The sequence below is a fragment of the Schistocerca cancellata genome, chromosome 10 (genome assembly GCF_023864275.1).
Source record: "Schistocerca cancellata isolate TAMUIC-IGC-003103 chromosome 10, iqSchCanc2.1, whole genome shotgun sequence".
In the NCBI taxonomy this organism is placed as follows: Eukaryota; Metazoa; Arthropoda; class Insecta; order Orthoptera; family Acrididae; genus Schistocerca; species Schistocerca cancellata.
The window spans coordinates 116,733,474-116,755,447 of record NC_064635.1 but is presented as its reverse complement, the minus strand read 5'-3'; the positions used below and the strand labels follow the sequence as shown (position 1 = coordinate 116,755,447).

The 21,974-nt window shown below is 41.7% G+C and overlaps 1 protein-coding gene across 1 annotated transcript in view; it reads right to left on the bottom strand.

Moving 5' to 3' along the window:
• The window catches only part of LOC126106653 (centrosomal protein of 164 kDa), a 675,221-nt gene that overhangs the window by 8,650 nt on the left and 644,597 nt on the right, over positions 1-21,974 (bottom strand). Inside the window, exons 20-22 of the mRNA XM_049913016.1 lie at positions 17,745-17,932; positions 15,316-15,562; positions 2,361-2,525 (exon numbers count right to left, since the gene is read on the bottom strand). Of these exons, the coding sequence (XP_049768973.1) occupies positions 2,361-2,525; positions 15,316-15,562; positions 17,745-17,932 (600 nt within the window). The remainder of the gene's footprint in view (positions 1-2,360; positions 2,526-15,315; positions 15,563-17,744; positions 17,933-21,974) is intronic.

Below are 21,974 nucleotides of genomic sequence, written 5' to 3'. Positions count from 1 at the left end.
TCATCTTGAAATGTATTGTAGACTGTGAGAAAACTGGAAAAGAAGAGAACTGAAGTGTTTGGAATGTGGTGTTACAACAAAAAGTTGAAAATTGACTGAACTGGTAAGATATTTAATGGGTTGGTTCTATGCGAATTCATACGGAAAGGTATATATGTAGAGCACTGAGTAGGAACAGGGATAAGATGACAGGACATGGGGTAAGACATCAGGAGCAGTAAACAGCAAAAACTGTAGTGGAAGAAAGAGACTGGAATATAGAGGAAAAAATATTAGTAGGGCTCAAGTGCTACTCAGAGATGAATAGATTGGTACAAGACAGGAATTCATGTCGAGCTACACCAAACCAATGAGAAGTTCTTCTGAATTTCTAAATGTGTTCTTTCATTATGGAATCTACAGAATATAATAAGTGAATATTTCTTAGGGTCTGACTGTTGTTATTAATTTGAAGCGCACTACATGTAGATGACTCAGTGTTCTCACACTCTCTTTAAAACTCTGTCACACTATTCGATGAACAAAAAGCATCCTGACTGTTTAATGCCATTCAATATAATTATATATAAAGCCAGATCCAGTTTGAGAACATTTTTCCACACAGTTGACTTGTCATTTGATGCATCCCGCCCCCCTCCTCCACGTGCCTCTTTTCCTTTGTACACTTTCATCTTTATCAGTTTTCACTACTAATTGTTACACAAACTTCATATGGGTCTTGCACTTGTGTGCCTCTCTCAGCTTGGTGCTCCAAGCAGCCACTACTAATTGTGGTATGTGGTGTATAGAAATCATACAGCTGTGACACTTCTGCCACCTCCCCAATCTAGGCGCCACGAATGGTGGCTTGTGTCAGTTAGGCCTTAAATTGGCACTGTATAGAGCTGTTACAGCTCCAATGTAAACAAAGCCTCCTGTATCTAGCCTTTGAGTTTGCTCCCCAATCTGAAGATTGGAACAAGGCTTATACATAGTTTGTCTGAGAAAATCTGCCTTCTACTCTTGTGTGTCTTCAGAAGTGACTGTCGCTTTAATAATCAGATCACATCACATTTGTTCATATATTATTAGAAAATATATGCTCCTAGTTAAGTGCTGCAATACTTAAGGAAACTGTATTAAATTAGGACAATATGCCTTGTCAGACTGATAATTTTCTCATTCTTTCCACAATTATATCATGTAATGTCCCTTGAACAAGATCATGGACAGCTTTTTTGATAATATTGCACAAGTAATTCCATGCCAACAACATGTTAACTCAGTAGTGGAAATATGAATTATATCATGAAGTGGTTTAAGGCAATTATGAACCAATTTAATTCTTTTGCAGTCTTGCCTAATAAAGTGAGAGCAGTTGGCATCACTTACGGCTGTGCATGTTAGTGTTTGCATTTAGATTTCTCAAAATGATACGTTTCTTACTATCTATTCCTCCTATTTTCTCCATACTCTCTCTCTGCCTCTCTCTGTACACTTACATACTTGCTCCATATGTCTCTCTCTCTTTTTGTGATCAGGGTAGAATAATTTCCACTTTGTGACACATTTTAGCCCAGTTACTTACTGTAGTATTTATTATTATGATATTTGATGAACTAAAGTGTTCAAGTGTCAATAAAAAGGCTACTTATTGCATATTTGTATATTCAAAGCCATTTAACTAAAAATGCATCAGGAGCCACAGAGAAGAAATTTTTGGGAAGGTGAGAACATGAAGCTCACTTTCTGCAAGTGCATCCAAACTTAATTACCTCAATAATTTAAAATTGCAGCTTATGAACTTTTTGATGTACTTCATACTCCACACTAGCTTACCAGATAAATAGTGCACATGTGTATGTTTATTACACACTTAGAAGTTGATGACAATAATAGTAATGATAATAACAAAGTCCTACTGATGGAAATATTGTACCAGAATCTGAAAGTCAATGGAACAACAGCAAATCATTGATACAGGAAGAATTTAGTCTCTGTTTTTCAATAGTATTACTATTTAATTTTTGGTTGACTGTATTCAGTGACTGACTTAATTTTGTAGTAAGAGAATTTAAGCATATCATCAAGCACTTTCAATAAAGTCTGTTGCTACATTACAATGCTATTTTACTGACATCGATCACGAACTTTATTGTCAAACTATTAAATGCTTAACATTCTAATCAACATTTTCTTTCATTTATTTTCAATTAATTGTATTTTGTGGCAAGTATCTACTTACAGAACGCAAATGAGAGTCATGCCTGCTTAAGGTCATGCATTGTATTATCAATTTAGTTTCAAAGCTCCTTATTTTTAATATGCCGTACATAAAAGAAAGACCATTTTAAATGCTGCTGAAAATAGTATATACTGACTTGATGCAATATTTCCATCCTTTTGCTGCTTGTTGAGGACATCCCATATCTCTCTAATCTCAGTGTTAAGGTTCTCCAGGCTCTTAATGATCTCTGTCGACTCCTGATAGTGGGCCCCTCTGCGAGTCATGTCATTAACTTGACCTGCAGGAGCATTCAGACACACTGAAAGCATGTTTTACAGGGGAAATACTTTCATTCTGCCAATTTCGTAACAGAATATCATTAAAGAACAGTGCAGATTAAGTGTCAAAATAAACAAGAAATTGAGAAACCAAAATATCGGGTTACAGTAACACTTGAACAGGTTCTGTTACATAAAAGGTAAAATTGTTACAAGATTGGTAGGCACAGTAAACAATTATTGTCAACTGTCTCATGAGATTTAAAAATATAAAATTCTGTTTGGAAGGCAGGAGAGGTACAGGTTTCCAGAAAACTGAAATCAGTTTCATTGAACAAAAACATTTTTAGGGGAAGTAATCCACAGATAAAGTAATAGAAAGGGGAAGCGTTGGAAAGGCTTTTAAAGGGTTGTGATTTCATAACTGTAGGATACCTACTTCCGCTCTTATCTCCATTCATTTACCTTTTAGCCTCTAAGGAAGTAGTATCTCAAAATAACATGAAGAGCTAAGTAGCATGTCACTGAGTTTGCCTTTTTAACCTGTAGTAAGAAATGCTTGTTTGCTTTTGACTGATGCACTGATGCAATAATTCTCAACTTCTTGAAAGCCTTCAATACAGTTCCATGTCATCACCTAGCAAGCCAGGTTACCGACCTTCCTTAGGTCATTACCCCTAAGTGCAATCAGACATTAGCTAGTACCCCCACTCTTCCCCCTCCCTCCCCCTTGCCATCTGTAGAATGAAAGACTTTTCTTAGAACACTTTTATTTTTAAAATGGTGAAAGATGGATTGTTACAAAACATGCTTCCCCTGCATTATTCTTCTTCATTGCAGCACTTGCATGACCTGCACATTGCAACCCCATTTAAAACCAAACAAGTTTACTATTCATAAATCACTTCATTGCTGCATGCCTAACTTCTGAACTGGCAGAAATTTGATGACTTCAGGCTGTCAGTGCTTTGTGGCTAACCACACTTATAATAAAACTGTGCATGGCACTATAACAGCCCTTACATAGTTACTGTTGTGTCATGCTGTCACTTAATTCATTTATCTGTTTTGAAGGGAGTAATGAAGCACTTTCTGGACTACTACAGCTACAATCTACAACTCAGAGAAGACATTTTGTTGAGATATTTAGCATTTGTTACACATATGTCTCATTTTTATGACCAGTGATGTATGGGACAAAGCAAAAGAAATGTGTGTAGTGCATGGACTATGTGAGGAACTTGTGACCTCCGCCATACTAATGCTACTAACTGAGAAAACTTATATAATCAGTATTACAGTCTTACAAAATTGTGATAATAGTAATGACCTTTTGAAAATCATTTATTTTTGTGACTAACACAGAATCAAATTGTTTAGTTTTTACCCCTCAGAAAATTTTGTTTCATCCCTCAGGGGGTAATTGCCCCTAGGTTAGGAACCATTACAGTAGACAAAATATGTAATTGTGAATTATCAAAACAGTTATGTGTCTGGGTAGAAGACTTGCTATTTTCAACAGAGCATTGGTTCTTAATGAAAATCAGTACCTGAAGCAAAGTCATGCAACTGACCTTCAACCTAAGTAAATGCAACATAATGGTTCCAATAGATGAACAGACCCTGTAATGTTCGGCTACACAATTGATGATCAGTCCCTGTAACTACGCACAACTGTTAAATATCCAGGAGTATGTATCTGGAGTAATTTAAGATTGATCAACAACATGAGCCTGTTTGTGGGGCACATGCCAGACGGATTTACTGCAAGAATCCCAGGGAAGTGAAATTCACACATGGTCATTTACAAAACCATTGTCAAGTATCTCACACACACACACACACACACACACACACACACACACACAGAGAGAGAGAGAGAGAGAGAGAGAGAGAGAGAGAGAGAGAGAGAGAGAGAGATATATTAAAAGAATAGTTGTGCATTTTGCCACGGATGTATAAGAGCAGTAAAATGAAAATGAAACAGATGGAAAGAAAGTAAGTAAATTGTTTATTATTTGCAATGTTATCACCATAACTATTAATACATGTACCCCATTATGATACAAGATAGTCAATGGCTTCACAGAAAAGTATTTGTGGTTGTATGCAGAACCATGACTGTACCCATGTGTCCACCTCTTCAGCCAAAGCAAATCAATGGCCACAAATGTCTTTCTTTAAGGCTCCAAATATATGAAAATCACATGTGGAGAGACTGACACTTAATGGAGGAGGTCTAAGGGTTTCTCAGTAAAACTTCAGCAGTGAAGTTGAAACAAATTTGGCAGCATTGTCACCTGAATGGAATCACGGTTCCATAGGCGACCGCAAATATTTTCCCATGATGGCCTTGACCATCTTGTCTCACAATGGGATAAATGTATTAACAGTTATGGCAATTACATTTCAAATAATAAACAGTTTGCTTACTTTTTTCCCATCTGTTTTGTTTTTCAATACAAACAACTTTCTGTGGAGGGCAGCCACAGCTGAGAAATATTATTAATAACAATGACAACACTCAATAACCATTCAAATTATCACAAAAATTACTGCAATTAAAATGTCTAGAATGATGTGGTGTTTCCAAATGACACATAGGTGTATGAAGATGCTTTATTTGTAACTACCGGTTTCACCTCAGTATAGATGCATCTTCAGGGAATGGAATTTCGTGTGACTAGGGCCTCCCATTGGGTAGACCATTTGCCGGGTGCAAGTCTTTTGATTTGACGCCAATTCGGTAACTTGCGCGTTGTTGGGGATGAAATGATGATGATTAGGGCAACACAACACTCAGTCCCTGAGTGGAAAAAATCTCCGACCCAGCCGGCAATCGAACCCAGGCTCTTGGGAATGACAGTCTGTCATGCTGAACACTCAGCTACCAGGAGCAGACATCTTCAGGTTTATAATGGCTATATTTCCATAACGTAGATGGACAATTATGGAGTCCCAGTTTTTGGGAAAGTCGAACCACACGGTAGCTTGTCATAAAGAAATAAAGTACACTCAAAAGATGCCTGTAAAAATGTACAAAGCATGACCACTGAATGAGCCAGGCTGGATAACACCACATAGGATATATTATAATACCCAGTAGACACCAACTGTATAAAACCAGTGAAGTAAAACTTGAAGTCCCATGTAACGTGCTTTCTTCCATTGTATTGATAGATGGCCAATGTGGCGTAAGCAGCACATGGAGGTTAGCAATACACTGGAAGACCTGCCCCTTGTATTTCAACGGCATCAGAGCATCCCAGAAATCCTTTAAAAAAACTCCAATGGTGCAATAAGTTGCTGTTCTGAGAGCTCACATTACAAGAGAAAATGAGATTCATATTATTTTTTCAAATTTTACCTCATGTAATGAGCATGAGGACCAGATTAGAGAATGAAACCACACTGTGAGCAGCAGCATCAGTGTATGATGGGAGTGGCGACTGCGTGGGAGTAAGGAGGAGGCTGGGGCAGGGAGGGAGATGGGTAGCAGGGTATGGTTTGTTGGACAGTGAAGTGCTGCAGGTTAGATGGAGGGCAGGGGAGGGGAGGGATGGCAGAAAAGGAGAGAAGTTAAAAGACTGAGTGTAATGGTGGAATGACGGCTGTTTAGTGCTGGAAATGGAAACAGGGAAGGGGCTGAATGGGTGAGGACAATCACTAACAAAGGTTGAGGCCAGGAGGGTTACGGGAACATAGGATGTATTGCAGGGAAAGTTCCCACCTGTGCAATTCAGAAAAACTGGTGTTGGTGGGAAGGATCCATATGGCACAGGCTGTGAAGCAGTCATTGAAATGAAGGATGTCATGTTTGGCAGCAGGCTCAGCAACATGGTGGTCCACTTGCTTCTTGGCCACAGTTTGTCGATGGCCATTTAAGCAGACAGACAGCTTGTTGGCTGTCACGCCCACACAGAATGCAGCGCCGTGATTGCAGCTTAGCTTGTAGTTCACATGACTGGTTTCACAGGTAGCCCTGCCTTTGATAGGATACGTGATGTTAGTGACCGGATTGGAGTAGGTGGTGGTGGGAGGATGTGTGGGACAGGTCTTGCATCTATGTCTATTACAGAGGTGTGAGCCATGAGGTAAGGGGTTGGAAGCAGGGGTTGTGTAAAGATGGACGAATATACACTCCTGGAAATTGAAATAAGAACACCGTGAAGTCATTGTCCCAGGAAGGGGAAACTTTATTGACAACAGAGCATGCACAATGTCGGCACTAGTACAGTGTATATCCACCTTTCGCAGCAATGCAGGCTGCTATTCTCCCATGGAGATGATCGTAGAGATGCTGGATGTAGTCCTGTGGAACGGCTTGCCATGCCATTTCCACCTGGCACCTCAGTTGGACCAGCGTTCGTGCTGGACGTGCAGACCACGTGAGACGACGCTTCATCCAGTCCCAAACATGCTCAATGGGGGACAGATCCGGAGATCTTGCTGGCCAGGGTAGTTGACTTACACCTTCTAGAGCACGTTGGGTGGCACGGGATACATGCGGACATGCATTGTCCTGTTGGAACAGCAAGTTCCCTTGCCGGTCTAGGAATGGTAGAACGATGGGTTCGATGACGGTTTGGATGTACCGTGCACTATTCAGTGTCCCCTCGACGATCACCAGTGGTGTACGGCCAGTGTAGGAGATCGCTCCCCACACCATGATGCCGGGTGTTGGCCCTGTGTGCCTCGGTCGTATGCAGTCCTGATTGTGGCGCTCACCTGCACGGCGCCAAACACGCATACGACCATCATTGGCACCTAGGCAGAAGCGACTCTCATCGCTGAAGACGACACGTCTCCATTCGTCCCTCCATTCACGCCTGTCGCGACACCACTGGAGGCGGGCTGCACGATGTTGGGGCGTGAGCGGAAGACGGCCTAACGGTGTGCGGGACCACAGCCCAGCTTCATGGAGACGGTTGCGAATGGTCCTCGCCGATACCCCAGGAGCAACAGTGTCCCTAATTTGCTGGGAAGTGGCGGTGCGGTCCCCTACGGCACTGCGTAGGATCCTACGGTCTTGGCGTGCATCCGTGCGTCGCTGCGGTCCGGTCCCAGGTCGACGGGCACGTGCACCTTCCGCCGACCACTGGCGACAACATCGATGTACTGTGTAGACCTCACGCCCCACGTGTTGAGCAATTCAGCGGTACGTCCACCCGGCCTCCCGCATGCCCACTATACGCCCTCGCTCAAAGTCCGTCAACTGCACATACGGTTCACGTCCACGCTGTCGCGGCATGCTAGCAGTGTTAAAGACTGCGATGGAGCTCCGTATGCCACGGCAAACTGGCTGACACTGACGGCGGCGGTGCACAAATGCTGCGCAGCTAGCGCCATTCGACGGCCAACACCGCGGTTCCTGGTGCGTCCGCTGCGCCGTGCATGTGATCATTGCTTGCACAGCCCTCTCACAGTGTCCGGAGCAAGTATGGTGGGTCTGACACACCGGTGTCAATGTGTTCTTTTTTCCATTTCCAGGAGTGTATTTTGTAGCTTCAGTGGATGGTGGAGTACCACTGTGGGAGGAATGGGAAGGATAGTGGGCAGGACATTTCTCATTTCAGGGCACAACGAGAGATAGTCAAAATGCTGGCAGAGAATGTAATTCAGTTGCTCCAGTCCTGGGTGATACTGAGTTATGAGGGGAATGCTCCTCTGTGACCGGACATTGGGACTTTGGGAAGTGGTGGGAGACTGGAAAGATAAGGCATGGGAGATCTGTTTTTGTACAAGGTTGGGAGGATAATTATGGTCTGTGAAGGCTTCAGTGAAACTCTCAGTATTGCGAGAGGGACCACTGATCACTGCAGTGGTGGCTAGGCTGTAAAAAAGGGACTTGTTGGTATGGAACAGGTGGCAGCTGTCGAAGTGGAGGTATTGATGATGGTTAGTAGCCATCTTTGAGATGGAAGTCAATATTTAGGAAGGTGGCTTGTTGGGTTGAGCAGGACCAGTTGAAGCAAATGGGGGAGAAGTTGTTGAGGTTCTGGAGTAATGTGGATAGGGTGTCCTCACCCTCAATACACATCATGAAGATGTCATCAATGAACCTGAACCAGGTGAGGGGTTTAGGGTTCTGGGTTTTTAGGAAGGATTCCTCTAGATGGCCCATCAATAGGTTGGCATAAGATGGTGCCATGTGGATACCCTTAGCCATACTCTGGATTTCTTTGCAGGTAATGCCTTCAAAGGAGAAGTAATTGTGGGTGAGGATGTAGTTGGTTATGGTGACTAGGAAGGTTGGTTTGGAATCTGTTAGGCATTGGGAAAGGTAGTGCTCAATAGTGGTAAGGCCATGGGAAATAGGAATGTTAGTGTAAAAGGAAGTGGCATCAATAGTGATGAGCAGGGCATCGTGTGGTAAAGGGGCAGGAACTGTGGAGAATCGGTGAGGTAAACGGTTGGTATCTTTTATATAGGAAGGTAGTTTCTGGGTAATAGTTTGAAGGTGTTAGTCTATGAGAGCAGAGATTCTCTCAGTGGGGGCACAGTAACAGGCCACAATGGGGCGTCCTTGGTGGTTAGATTTATGGGCTTTAGGAAGCATGTAGAAGGTAGGAGTGTGGGGAGTGGTAGGGGTGAGCAGGGTGATGGACTCCAGGAAGAGTTTCTGGGATTTGCTTAAGAATTTGAGTAGTGACTAGAGAGCCTGCTGGATTTCTGCAATGGAGTCACTTGGCTAGGTTTGTAGGTGCAAGCATCTGACAGCTGGTGGAGTCCTTCCACCAGGTAATCCTTGTGGTTCAAAACAACAGTGATGGAGCCTTTGTCCACAGGTAGAATTATAAGGGGGTGGGATCAGTTTTAGATGGTGGACTGCAGTTATTTCTGTGGCTGTAAGTTTAGTTTGCATGTTGAGGGATTTGGGTATGATGGTGAGGCAAGGTTTGAGGTTAAGAAATTCTGGAAAGTTAATGGGGGGTGATTTGGTGGCAGTGTGGGTGGATCACGGTTGGATGGAGGAGTGAACTGAGTTAGGCAGGGTTCAACATTGGCCTTTGGTTGAGTCTGATTGGTAGGATTGGTGGCAAAAAAGTGTTTCCGCTTTCTCTAAGATGACACTGAACAGAACACATGAGAAAGCATCCCCTTGTCTGAGACCTTTCTCAACCTCGGATGTTTCTAATGTGACTTCTTGGAAATGCACTGCTGCCCCTGACCAATCCATACAAGTTAGCATCATTCTCACTAGCTTCTCAGGGATTCTGAAGCCATGCTGCGTGTATATGCTATTCCTGTAGATGCTGTCATTTGCACACTGAAAATCGACAAACAGACTTCAGATATATTTGTCATACCTGTATTCCCAGTGTTTTTCAAACAATTGTCTTAGAGTGAAAATGTGATCTATATGTTTGTATGTAAGGGTCGGCCGGTGTGGCTGAGCGGTTCTAGGCGCTGCAATCTGAAACCGCGTGTCCGCTACAGTCGCAGGTTTGAATCCTGCCTCGGGCATGGATGTGTGTGATGTCCTTAGGTTAGTTAGGTTTAAGTAGTTCTAAGTTCTAGGGGACTGATGACCTCAGATGTTAAGTCCCATAGTGCTCAGAGCCATTTGAACTATTTTTGTATGTTAGGAGAGAAACAGCTACTGTGAAAAGTGCCACTGCTCCTATCTGATACAAATATTACAGTTAGACAGAATTTATGTTCTTGAGTCCAAGTATTTAGATATATTATAGAAGGAGTGGCTAGTGAGGTACTTTTTTACTTTCCACCGGCAATCTGTAGAAAATGTTCACAGCAGAATATAAAAATATGTTCAGAACCACAAAAAGTTACACAGTCCATATGCAAATTATTTCTATTTCCAGTATTAAGATTGTGAACTGCTGAGTTCATCCTAAGTACACTCCTATTATTAATCACAATCACAAATACTGTCATGGAGTTCTTACTCCCCCTAAGAACCCTATGCCCCTGAAGAGACTTCTGCAAGATGTTGGGTTATCAACTTTACACAATATTCTTATCACACATTTGTGCAGAATAAACACTTTTCCATCTTAGCTGCAATGCCCCAGAAGATTATGCTATAGCACAGAACTGAGAGGAAGTATGTAAAGTATGCTAACAATTTAGTCTGCAGTTCAATACAGAAAGTCATAGCTCTCAGCGCAAAGCAGACAGAACTGAGCTTTGTAACTAACTTACCACTATGCTTGTGCTACCTCAGTTTATTATCCATCTGGAACCCAGGAACTTCAAAAATGGAGTCTCATCCGTGTATGCCCATTGATCTCTAATTCTGGTCAACTGCCAGTCTCCATACTAAGAAATCTCCATAGATCTTCCTGCATTTCACTACACCTATCCCTTGATATACACTCAAAGTTACTGTCACATATGAAGACTTCTCTCTGTTAAGAATGCTATGCTGCACTCTATTTGTCAGCAACTCTTCAGTCAAATCACAAAGTTTGTCTAATATGAGGTGGAATCCAAAGTTTTCAGGACTGGTGCTGCCATCTGGAAAGTAGATCTTTGCACCACTAGGTGGAGAGAGCTGCATATCTGGTGAGTCAGTGTGCGGAATGGCATTCAGCTGGGAGGACATATTGCACGTACACAGTGATTTCCATAATACTTAGCTTGTAGTTCACATGACTGGTTTCACAGGTAGCACTGCCTTTGATAGGATAGGTGATGTTAGTGGCTGGATTGGAGTAGGTGGTGGTGGGAGGATGTGTGGGACAGGTCTTGCATCTATGTCTATTACAGAGGGAACTTTTTGGTGTGTGGTGACTTTAGGATGGATTCGCGAACAGAACAGCGCATGTGTATCAAATGCTGTGCGAATCTCGGGAAAAGTGCTATGGAGACCCTCGCAATGATTCAACAAGTGTATGGGGGACAGAGCATGAGCCTTATGTGTGTATCTTCTGGTAAACCTTCCGGGATGTAAGGTCGTGGTCCATGAAACTCTTCAGCTCCTAACGTTTCGTCCAGAGCTGCGCTGGACATCTTCAGAGGGGTGTTTCTCCTCCGGTGAGTCTTGCCGACTGACGGGTCGGACGTCTGAGAGCGTCTTATATATCGTAGAAAGTGGGCGTGACCAGAGTTACACATGATATGCAGAGATAATCTTTGTCAAAGATAAAACTTAACTATCGATCGTAATCTCATCACGGATAAAACTGTCTAGCAATTCTGTAGTGCTACTGTCCAAATATCACTAAGTTTCATGGTCTCTTCTTTCCGATTAAAATTATCCCTATATTTATATATATCAATTGCTTCTCTACAAAGCCGTGGGTAATAGTTCGTCGTCATAGATAAAATTTTTGTTTCAGAAAACCTCACTTGATGATTTCCTGACTGAAAAGCGTGTTCTGCTACGGCCGATTTATCTGTTTTTCCTAATCGGCAAAGGCTTCTGTGTTCTTTTAATCGTGTATTTATGCTTCTTTTTGTTGTTCCAATATAATGTGTGTGTTTGAGTGGCATGCTCACTTCAGGGCCCGCCATACCGACATTGAAGATGATGTTCAAACTGGAAGGCCCATTAGCCGCACAACTCCAGACATTGTTGCCAAACTTCAACAACTGGTTCATGTGGATCGACGTCGAACCATTCGAGACCTTGTGGATGAAGTGGGTATTGGTTATGAGACATGTCAATGGCCGGCCGGGTTGGCCGAGCGGTTCTAAGTGCTACAGTCTGGAACCGCGCGACCACTACGGTCGCAGGTTCGACTCCTGCCTCGGGCATGGATGTGTGTGATGTCCTTATGTTAGTTAGGTTTAAGTAGTTCTAAGTTCTAGGGGACTGATGACCTCAGATGTTAAGTCCCATAGTGCTCAGAGCCATGTGAACCATTTGAATATGTCAATGAATGTTTGCTGATGAATTGGGCATGCATCGTGTTGCCGCAAAATTTGTGCCAAGGATCTTGACTGCCGATCAGAAGGTACAGTGTGTAGAAGTGTGCATGGACCTTCGTCAGACCGCATCTGATGATTCAACCTTCTTGTCATGGGTTGTCACCAGAAACGAGAGCTGGATTTATCGTTATGACCCGGAGACAAAGCAACAATCCCAGTGGAAGAGCCTGGGCTCTCCAAGACCCAAAAAAGCGAGACAGGTGTAGAGCATGATCATCGTTTTCTTTGATACCAAGGGAATTGTGCACAAAAAATTTGTCCCACCCAACCACACAGTGAATTCCACATGCTACTGTGACGTTTTGCGACAGCTCCATTAAAACATGCAGTGACAACTGCCCGAACTTTGGCGTCAAGGGAACTGGCTGCTGCATCACGACAATGTGCCCTGTCACACGTCCTTGCTCACCAGGACCTTTTTGGCAAAAAACAACATGGTGGTTATACCCCATCCACCGTACTCACCAGATTTGGCACCTTGCAACTTCGCACTATTCCCAAAACTGAAACTCAAGTTGAAAGGCCATTGGTTCAACACTCTAGAGAGGATTCAAGTAGCATCGCTGGCAGTGATAAACACACTCAAAGAACAGGACTTCCAGAAAACGTTTGACCAGTGGCAGAAGTGCTGGGACTGGTGTGTACATGCAGATGGGAGCTACTTCGAGGGTGAGGGTGACCATTAGTCCAAAGGTAGGTTTTCAACAGATGGGAGCACCAGTCCCAAAAATTTTGGATAGCACCTCATATTCTGTATGTTCATATTTCATTCAATAAGTGGCAGCGTGGTACTGAATCAAATGCTCTCCAGTAGTCAAGAAATGTGGCATCGACCTGGTGGCCAGGGTGTACTGCTTTCTGTGTCTTGTGGACAAACAGAGGAAGCTGTGTTTCATACAACTGTTGTTTTCAGAACTTGTGTTGATTCATACAGAGAAAATTTTGGTCTCCAAAATGTGTTAATGTCTACAGTTTCATGCATCTGTTTGACAACCCTTCTTGAAAACAGAAATGATTTGAATATTTTTCCAGTGAGTAGGAATCTATGGTAGGCTGCTCTGCAGCTGAAACTGTGCTTTACCAGCAATCCTGGTCGTTTTGCTTAATAGATTGCTACACACCATATAGTGGAGATGTTCAGCCTCCATCACTACTCCCCCCCCCCCCCCCCCCCCTTACCACCACCAACACCACCACCCAACATTCTACCGTCCAGCCACAGAGGAACTCTTGCCTCATGACTCAGTACTACTCAGCTACTCAGGACTGGAGCAACTGAATTAGTGTCTGTGCCAGGGTTTTGACTACCTCTCATTGTGCCCTGAAATGAGGAATGTCCTACCCACTATCCTTCCCACCCATCCCACAATGGTATTCTGCACCAATCACTGAATCTACACAATATCCTCACTCGTCCCTACACAACTCCTGCTCTCAACCCCTTGTCTCATGGCTCACATCCCCATAATAGACTTAGATGCAAGGCCTGCCTCATACATCCTTCCACTCCGGTCCAATCACAAGGCAGGGCTGCCTGTGAAACCAGATATGCGATCTACAAGCTAAGCTGCAACAACTATGTGGGCATTACAACCAACAAGCTGTCTATCCACATGAATGGCCACTGATGAACTGTGGCCAAGAAACAGCTGGACCACCCAGTTGCTGAGCATGCCGCCCAACACGACATTCTTTATTTCAATGACTGTTTTATAGACTGTGCCATTTGGATCTTTCCTACTAACACCAGTTTTTCTGAATTGTGAAGGTGGGAGTGCTTCCCTGTTCCCATTCCAGCACTACACAGACTGCTATTCCAGCAACGCGCCCCCAATCTGTTTTTTACTTCTCTCCTTTTCTGCTCCCCTCCCACCTCTCCCCACCCATCCCCACTCCCACACTCAGTCTAACATCCCAACTGAACTTAGGTGCCTAGCTCCACCCCATACCACAAGCAGCACTTTACCGTCCGCCACCCCTACGCTGCTATCACTCCCCTTCCCTGCCCCAGCCTCCTCCTTACCCCCACCATCCAGACTGCCTCTCCCATCATGTGCTGCTGCTCACAGTCTGGATTTGGCAGCTAGAGACGGTTGTCATGTGTGTGTGTTTTGTCTAATTCAGAAGAAGGCCTTTTGGCTGAAAGCTTACTTGCTTAGCAGTCTTTCTGTTGTGCCTGTTTGTATCACAGGAGCCCATGGCACAGGAAATGTTTCAAATGTTTGTCATTGGTTTCTCTTCTCTGTGACAAAGGACTTCCCTTTCAAAGTTGAGCATGCAGTGTGTCCATGGAGCACTGCAGTCAATTGTCCTCATTGCAAACGTACCAGTTTCTCACAGACATTGTTGTATTCAGATGAAAATAGTATGTGAAAGACAACGGCAATCCGACACTTGTATTGTGCATCCCTACCGTGATGTACCCTACTGTGAAGCCGAACCTTTGAAAGTGGTTTGTTCTTCACACATATTTTATATCTAAATGATACATTTATGGACATGGGTTCCTTATCAGAACTTTATCTACTATTTCTCTCTACAACCCCTAGAAGCCTGTAATTAAGAATTGTGAAATGCATTGTGCAAGCATTCACTGAAAACATAGTTTTGCTAAATTCAATAGTGCTTGAAATATTCAAGGTTAACAGTCAAGGTATGCCTCTTGTGCTTCGTTGTAATGGTTGACCAGTAAAAGTTTTACACGTTAGAATAAGTATTACATCATCATTGCTTATGTCCAGGGACTGTTGCTGCAGTGTGTTATAAAAATGAAAAAACGAAGGACAAGAGAGATTATCATTGGCATGAAGATCATTTAATCAGAGATATAAGAATTAATTGTGACAATGAAGATGACAATTAGGGTGACAGAGAGAGAGAGAGAGAGAGAGAGAGAGAGAGTGAGAGAGGGCTACTCTACTTGTTCTATATTACCTTGTGTGTCTGTTGCAAGCTCTGTGCTACTGAACCCAGAGCTCCCACTGTGAGATGAGAGGTCACTGAGTGTCGTTCCTCCCGGCCCACCGGAGATAGGATGTGCGTTGTCCACCTGGCCGTCGGGTGCAATCTCACCGGCCCGCTGCAAAGACTGCTCGAGGTGGCGCAGCCGGATGATCTTCTCCCCCAGCAGGCTCTTGGTGCGGTGGAGGCTCACCTCCATGTCCGTCAGCTCCCGCTCTTCCTACCGATACAATTCCCTCTCATTACCTCAAGAGTAGTCGCACACTTAAGTGGAAACAATTTACTTAGCATATCACAGTTCGGATTCCGCAAAAGTTGCTCCGCTGAGAATGCTATTTGTACATTCCCTCATCAAATTGTACAAGCCTTAAATAATAATATATCTCAAGTTGGTATTTTTTGTGATCTCTCCAAGGCCGTTGATTGTGTAGATCATGATACTCTCTTAGAAAAACTCAAGTTTTATGGAACTCATGCATCATGCATTTACATGACTGGTTCGAATCACACTTGACAAACAGAATGCGAATTGAAAAGGTTGCCCTGAATAATTAAGAAAGGTTTGGAAAGGTAATAAATTTTAGACACTGGACGGGAGGGGGGGGGGGGGGGGGGGGGGGGCAACACGGAGGGGGTCCCACAGTGTTCAATTTTTGGACCAACCCTATTCCTTGTATATGTGAATGACCTTCCACTTAAAATTCAACCACCAAAATTGCTACTTTTGATAGGTGATACTGGTGTTATAATAAGTCCCATTAGAGAGAAAAGAACAGAAGAGTTTTCAAAGAATTGTTAAGTGGCCCTATGAAAACTGACTCTCCCAAAATTTTGAAAAAATGCACTACATTCAGTTCTGTACAGCAAACAGAGTCATACTAACAATTGATGTAGCACATGAGCAGGAGTCAGTAAGTAGGATAGAATGCTCCAAATTTCTGGATGTATGTATTGATGTAAAATTGGAACTGGAAGAAGCTCATTACTGAGCTTCTCAAACAATTAAGTCAACTACTTTTCCTCTTTGCATAACTGCTAATCTCAGAAACAAATGTATCAACCTCCTGATATATTTTGCAGTTTTCCACTCAATAATGTCATACAGAATAATTTTCTGGGGTAAGTCATCATTTAGAAAAGTAGTACTGATTGCACAAAAGCAGGCAGCAAGAATAGTATGTGGTGTTCACACACGAGCATCATGTAAGTATCTCTTTTAGGAGCTATGCATTTTAACTGCACCGTCACAATACATATTTTTGGTAATGAAATTTCATTGTAATTTTGATCACAATTTGAAGAGATCAGTGATGTACATGCCTACAACTGTAGAGGAAAAAAATGATCTTCATTAACCATTGTTAAAGCTGTCAGTGGCTCAGAGAGGAGTTAATATGCAGCAATAAAATTTTCTGATAATTTACCCAATAGCATAAAATGTATGACAGGTTGTGAACAAGTTTTAAATCTAATTTAAAGTCACTGCTCCTGGACAACTCCTTCTATTCCACTGGCAAATTTCTATTTGATAACTGGTAGCCAATTAAAAAAAGGGAGCTTGTCTTTAAGTGCCATTGCACAGGTAGGAATAAAATGATAATGTGTTCATTGATGTTGCTAATAATTTATACATATAAACTGACTCTCTTCATATCATTTCGATAAAAGAATTATTCAAATGATCTATGGAACTTGTAACTAACTAACTAACTACAAACCCTATGACTTATCTAAGACAGTGTTTCTCTACCTTTCAGGATTTGTGTCCCAGTTTTCAATCATAATTTTCATTGGACCTCTCTCCTCTCCACCCCCCCCCCCCACCCCCACCTCCCCACCTACTTCCTCATATTTGTCTGGAGTGTAGACTGGTATGAAAGTGAAACATGTACAATAAATGGTTCAGCCAAAAAAGAATAGATGCTTTTGAATGTTGTGGTACTGATGAATGCTGAAGATTAGCTGGGTACATTGGATAACTAACGAAGAAGTGTGAAATTAAATCAGGAAGAAAATAAATTTGTCGCACAACTTGACTAAAAGATCAGTTTATATGACAGATCCTGATGCATCAAGGGATAGTTAATTTGGTAATGGAGGGAAGTTGGGCGGGGGATTTGTTGTAGAAGGAAGCGGCGGTATGCAGGTTCAATTGGATGTAGGCTGTGGTACCTCCGAAAAGATGAAAAGACTTGCACAGGATAGACTAGCATGGAGAGCTGCATCACACCAGCCTTTGGACTGAACACCACAAGAAAAATTTCAATAAATATCTTCTTTAATTCAAAAGCTAAAATTAATGGTATTGTTTAAATATGCATGTGTATGTGCAATTGGATATGATAAATAATGCATGTTTGTAAAAGTTGGGTATTTTATATATATTGTAATATAAACAGTACCTTATATAACTGATCAAGCATAGACCTCGCAGATGGTCCTCTCCCTTCTTGCCTCTGCCTCAGCTCATTCTGTCGAGCCTGGAAACTGTCTCGCTGCATCCGCAAAAAATCTTTAGCTCGACGAACCGAGTCCCGTTCTAAGTGAATGCGATGTCGGAAGAACTCGAGCTCTGAGCTGCCAAACTTTCCTATAAGTTTGCAAACAGGAGTAACACATTGGTAACCCTGAAATCAGGTTCTTTGAGAACACATAGGTAAGTATCTGTTTCACTGAAAATAATAATACGTAAGTTTAGATTAGTAGAAATGCTATATTTCATTTCATTACAGGATTGCTGCAATAAATTACAGTAAAAATATAGAATTCTTACTCAACATATGTAATTTAAATATGTAAACTGAGGAGGTGTGAGACACAGCCACTGACAGCACCAATGACTATAGGGCCCATGGACATACAAATTAGAAAAACAAATTGTTTCGGAAAGCAGGGACATAGAAGTAGTTGTTATTTTGTCTACTTGTCTCCAACTTTTCTCTTTGTAAATCCAAACTGTGGAAAAGTCAGTACAGTAACTCTGCAGTACTTTATGCAGTAGTTCTTGGTTTGTGGTAGAATTGTGATTACATTAATAAAGAAAAGGGTATGATTCAGAATAGTTGCTACAGTGTGGGAAATGTTCTAGTGCCTAAAAATATATGTCTGAATTTATTTTGAGTCTTACCAAAATTAATTTTTCAAGACAAAATCAGGAAAACAGTTCCAATAATCACATCTGTGTCAGATTTCTCTGATACCACAACACACTGAGGTAATTACTGTTCACAGGTAGTTCACCAGGACCACATGTGCTTGTGTCAGTGCAGTATGCACAGCTTCACAGATTTATACATTTGTTTTGTTTTATTTATTTATTATGAGTACCACTGATCCCAACAGCATTAGAGATGCCAGGATACAGGGTAAGTCATTGTTTTTCAATTATATTCATGACAGTGCTATATCAAATAGTTTTACATTATAATAGAGGAAAACAAACAAGATACATAATACAAGAAGTTTTGAAATTAAACTTTACACATACATTATGAGATGTTTGTATTAGTATGCAGGGACTTCAGAAAGTTAAGTTACCCTTGTTGTTCTTACTGAGACTATTGCACAACAAGAGCTGAAATATGTGGACCAATGTGACTCTTGCGGGTAAAACTGCTAAACTGTACAAAGATTAACCATGAAATTCTGGTAATGTATGGACCAAATGCAATGCTGTGTCAACATTTTTTCGGAAAACTGAAGGAACAATAGGGGGAGAGGGGGGAGGGGCAGAGAGATTTTCCAATGATGAGGATGTTCAAAAAGCAGTTCTCAAATGGCTTTATGAGCAAGGGGTGCATTTCTGTAGTGGAGGAACTGAACAATTGGTAGAACAGTCTGACCATTGTTTACCAAGAGTTGGTGACTATGTCAAAAAATAGTGTCATGTATCTGTGTGACTCTGAAGGTAGTGCAACATACAATAAAAGTTACTTGGCATGCCATAATAATGTGTAACTTTTTAAAGTCCCTCATAATATCTCAATACTTGGGAGTCAATATGATATCTTTTATGACAAAAAAATAATCTGTATTTATACTTGCACTAATGGAAAATGTCAATTATACAATAAAACTACACACATACACTCTCATTTATGCTAAAGTTACACTAACTGAGTTGAATTTATTTTGCAACAGGTATTCTTTCAATTTGCTCTCAAATTATGGCGTTTCAAGAGCAAGACTTTTGGTGTCTGCTGCAGAGCTTTGAAAACTTTAATTCCTGAGTAATTTACTCCTTTCTGTACAAGCACAAAGACAATCTGGTTACTATGTAATTCCTATTTTGACCCCATATTGTCATCATGTACTATCAGTTTTTAAAAGAGAGTGGTTTTTATTAATGAAACATACAAGGAAGAAGATTATTGATTCGTCGTTGTGAAAACCTGTAGTTTTCTGAACAGATGTCCCACCAGAGTGCCTCTGATGAGTACCATCCACAATGTATATCATTCTCTTCTGAACAATGGAAACTTCTTTTCCTTGGGCTGATTACTCTAAAAGATGTTGGTGTAAGACAACAATGCATGGAAATATAAAAACTAAGTAGCTCTGGTGCTATCCTAAGGTGTGGATGATGCAATTATGCTGAGTTGCGAAATGAAGTCTTTTTGATATACCTAGGCTATTGTAGGACCAATTTAATTTGCTAACAGTCTGTACACTCAAGAATTTATCAAGAGTCTATTTTCTGTATTTATTGTCCATTACATTTTGCAGTATCACATATCAGTAGAACCCCATGATGTAACAATGTTGGTAACAAAATGGCAAGTTTCCATCCATTGCTAATAGCAGTTGTGCAGGGTCCGGCAGACCTAATAGAGCATACCTGCTGAGCACACCTCCAGCAGCTGTGTACTTTGGAAGCCCTCTGCCACCACAGTATAGGATCACCACAGACAGCCGCTCAGTCCACTGGCATTTGGATCCATTTCATTTCAGAACATTATGCAGAAGCTGCCTACTAGCTGCTCCAACTCCATCGCTGTTGCTGTTGTGATAGCTGGACTCCATTTCTTATTGCATCATTTGTAATCAGTCTTTATATGTTTGGAGAAATACAAATTAAGTAAATCTTCTGTTTCCTGTGTTAACCTATTCGCTAATTGTGATAACTGTGCCCCCTCTGGATGAAACTGGAATTCCATTACTGTTAGTAATTGTTATCAATTGCTTCCTATCTGTTAGATAGCATTTAACCCGTATTCTCTCAATTCTACTTCACCCAAAGAATTTTGTTGTATTTAGATGAATTTCTTGGTTGATACAGTAGAAAGCCTTTGACACATCACACAGAACTCCAACTGGTGGCAGTTTCTTGTTAAGAGATTTCAGAATTTGATCAGTGAAGGAGAAAATAGCATTATTTATAAAATGATAGAGCTCTATGCACCACTGTGAGCTATGTCGAGCATACATTCTCGTAATCAGTAGCTTCTGGGCAGTAGCACATCCATGGAAGTTGATTCCTCTGTCACCAATTTCTGGTTATTATGTGATTCTCAAGATCTATATCAGTCAGTTTTCTGTGCGTACTTAGGCAGAAGTAAGGTTTAAGGATTCTGTAACATATCTGTTTCTCTATTTGAAGAAGAAGAAGAAAAAAAAAAACAAAAAAAAAAAAAAAAAAAAACTGCGGAATTATCCAATTAGATCTTGACAAAACTTCAAAGTGATACTTTAAATATTCAGAAATGTAGAATTACATACTCCATAAAATGCAAAATATTCATTGATGGAAAAAAATCACAACGCCAAAAAATAATTAATGTAGGGTAATGAAATTTCAGGAATACATTTGTGTAGATGACATATTTAAGTGATTAACACTGCAAGATAACCAATTGAAAATGTGAAATGGTACTACATTAATAACTGGTGTAACAGCCAGAATGTTGAATATGAGCATGCAAACATGCATGCATTGTGTTGTACAGGTGGTGGATGTCAGTTTGTGGGATGGAGTTCCACATCTGTTGCACTTGGTCGGTCAGTATAGGGGCAGTTAATGCTGTTAGTGGATGATGCTGCTGGAGTTGTCGTCCAATGATGCCCCGTCTGTGCTCAATTGGAGACAGATCTGATGGTTAAACAGGCCTAGGCAACATATCAACACTCTGTAGAGCATGTTGGGTTATATTAGCGTTATGTGAACAAACATTATGCAGTTGGAAAACACCCCTTGGAATGCTGTTCATGAATGGCAGCACAACAAATTGAATCACCAGCCTGACATAGAGTTTTGCAGTCTGGGTATGTGGTATAGCAATGAGAGTGCTCCTGCTGTCATGTAAGATCATACCACAGATAATGACCCCCCAGTGTAGGTTCAGTGTGTCTAGCATGCAGACAATTTTGTTGCAGGTCCTCAACTGGCCTCCTTCTAACCAACTCTTGGTCCTCACTGGTTTCGAGGCAGAACCATCTTTCATCAGAAAACAACAGACCTCGACCCTGCCCTCCAATGAGCTCTCACTCGACACCACTGAAGTCGCAAACTGTGGTGGTTTGGGGTCAGTGGAATGCATGCTACGAGGCGTCTGGCTCAGAGCTGCCCTTGGGGTTACCAATTTGTTACAGTTCATTGTGTTACTGTGGTGCCAGCTGCTGCTCAGACTGCTGCA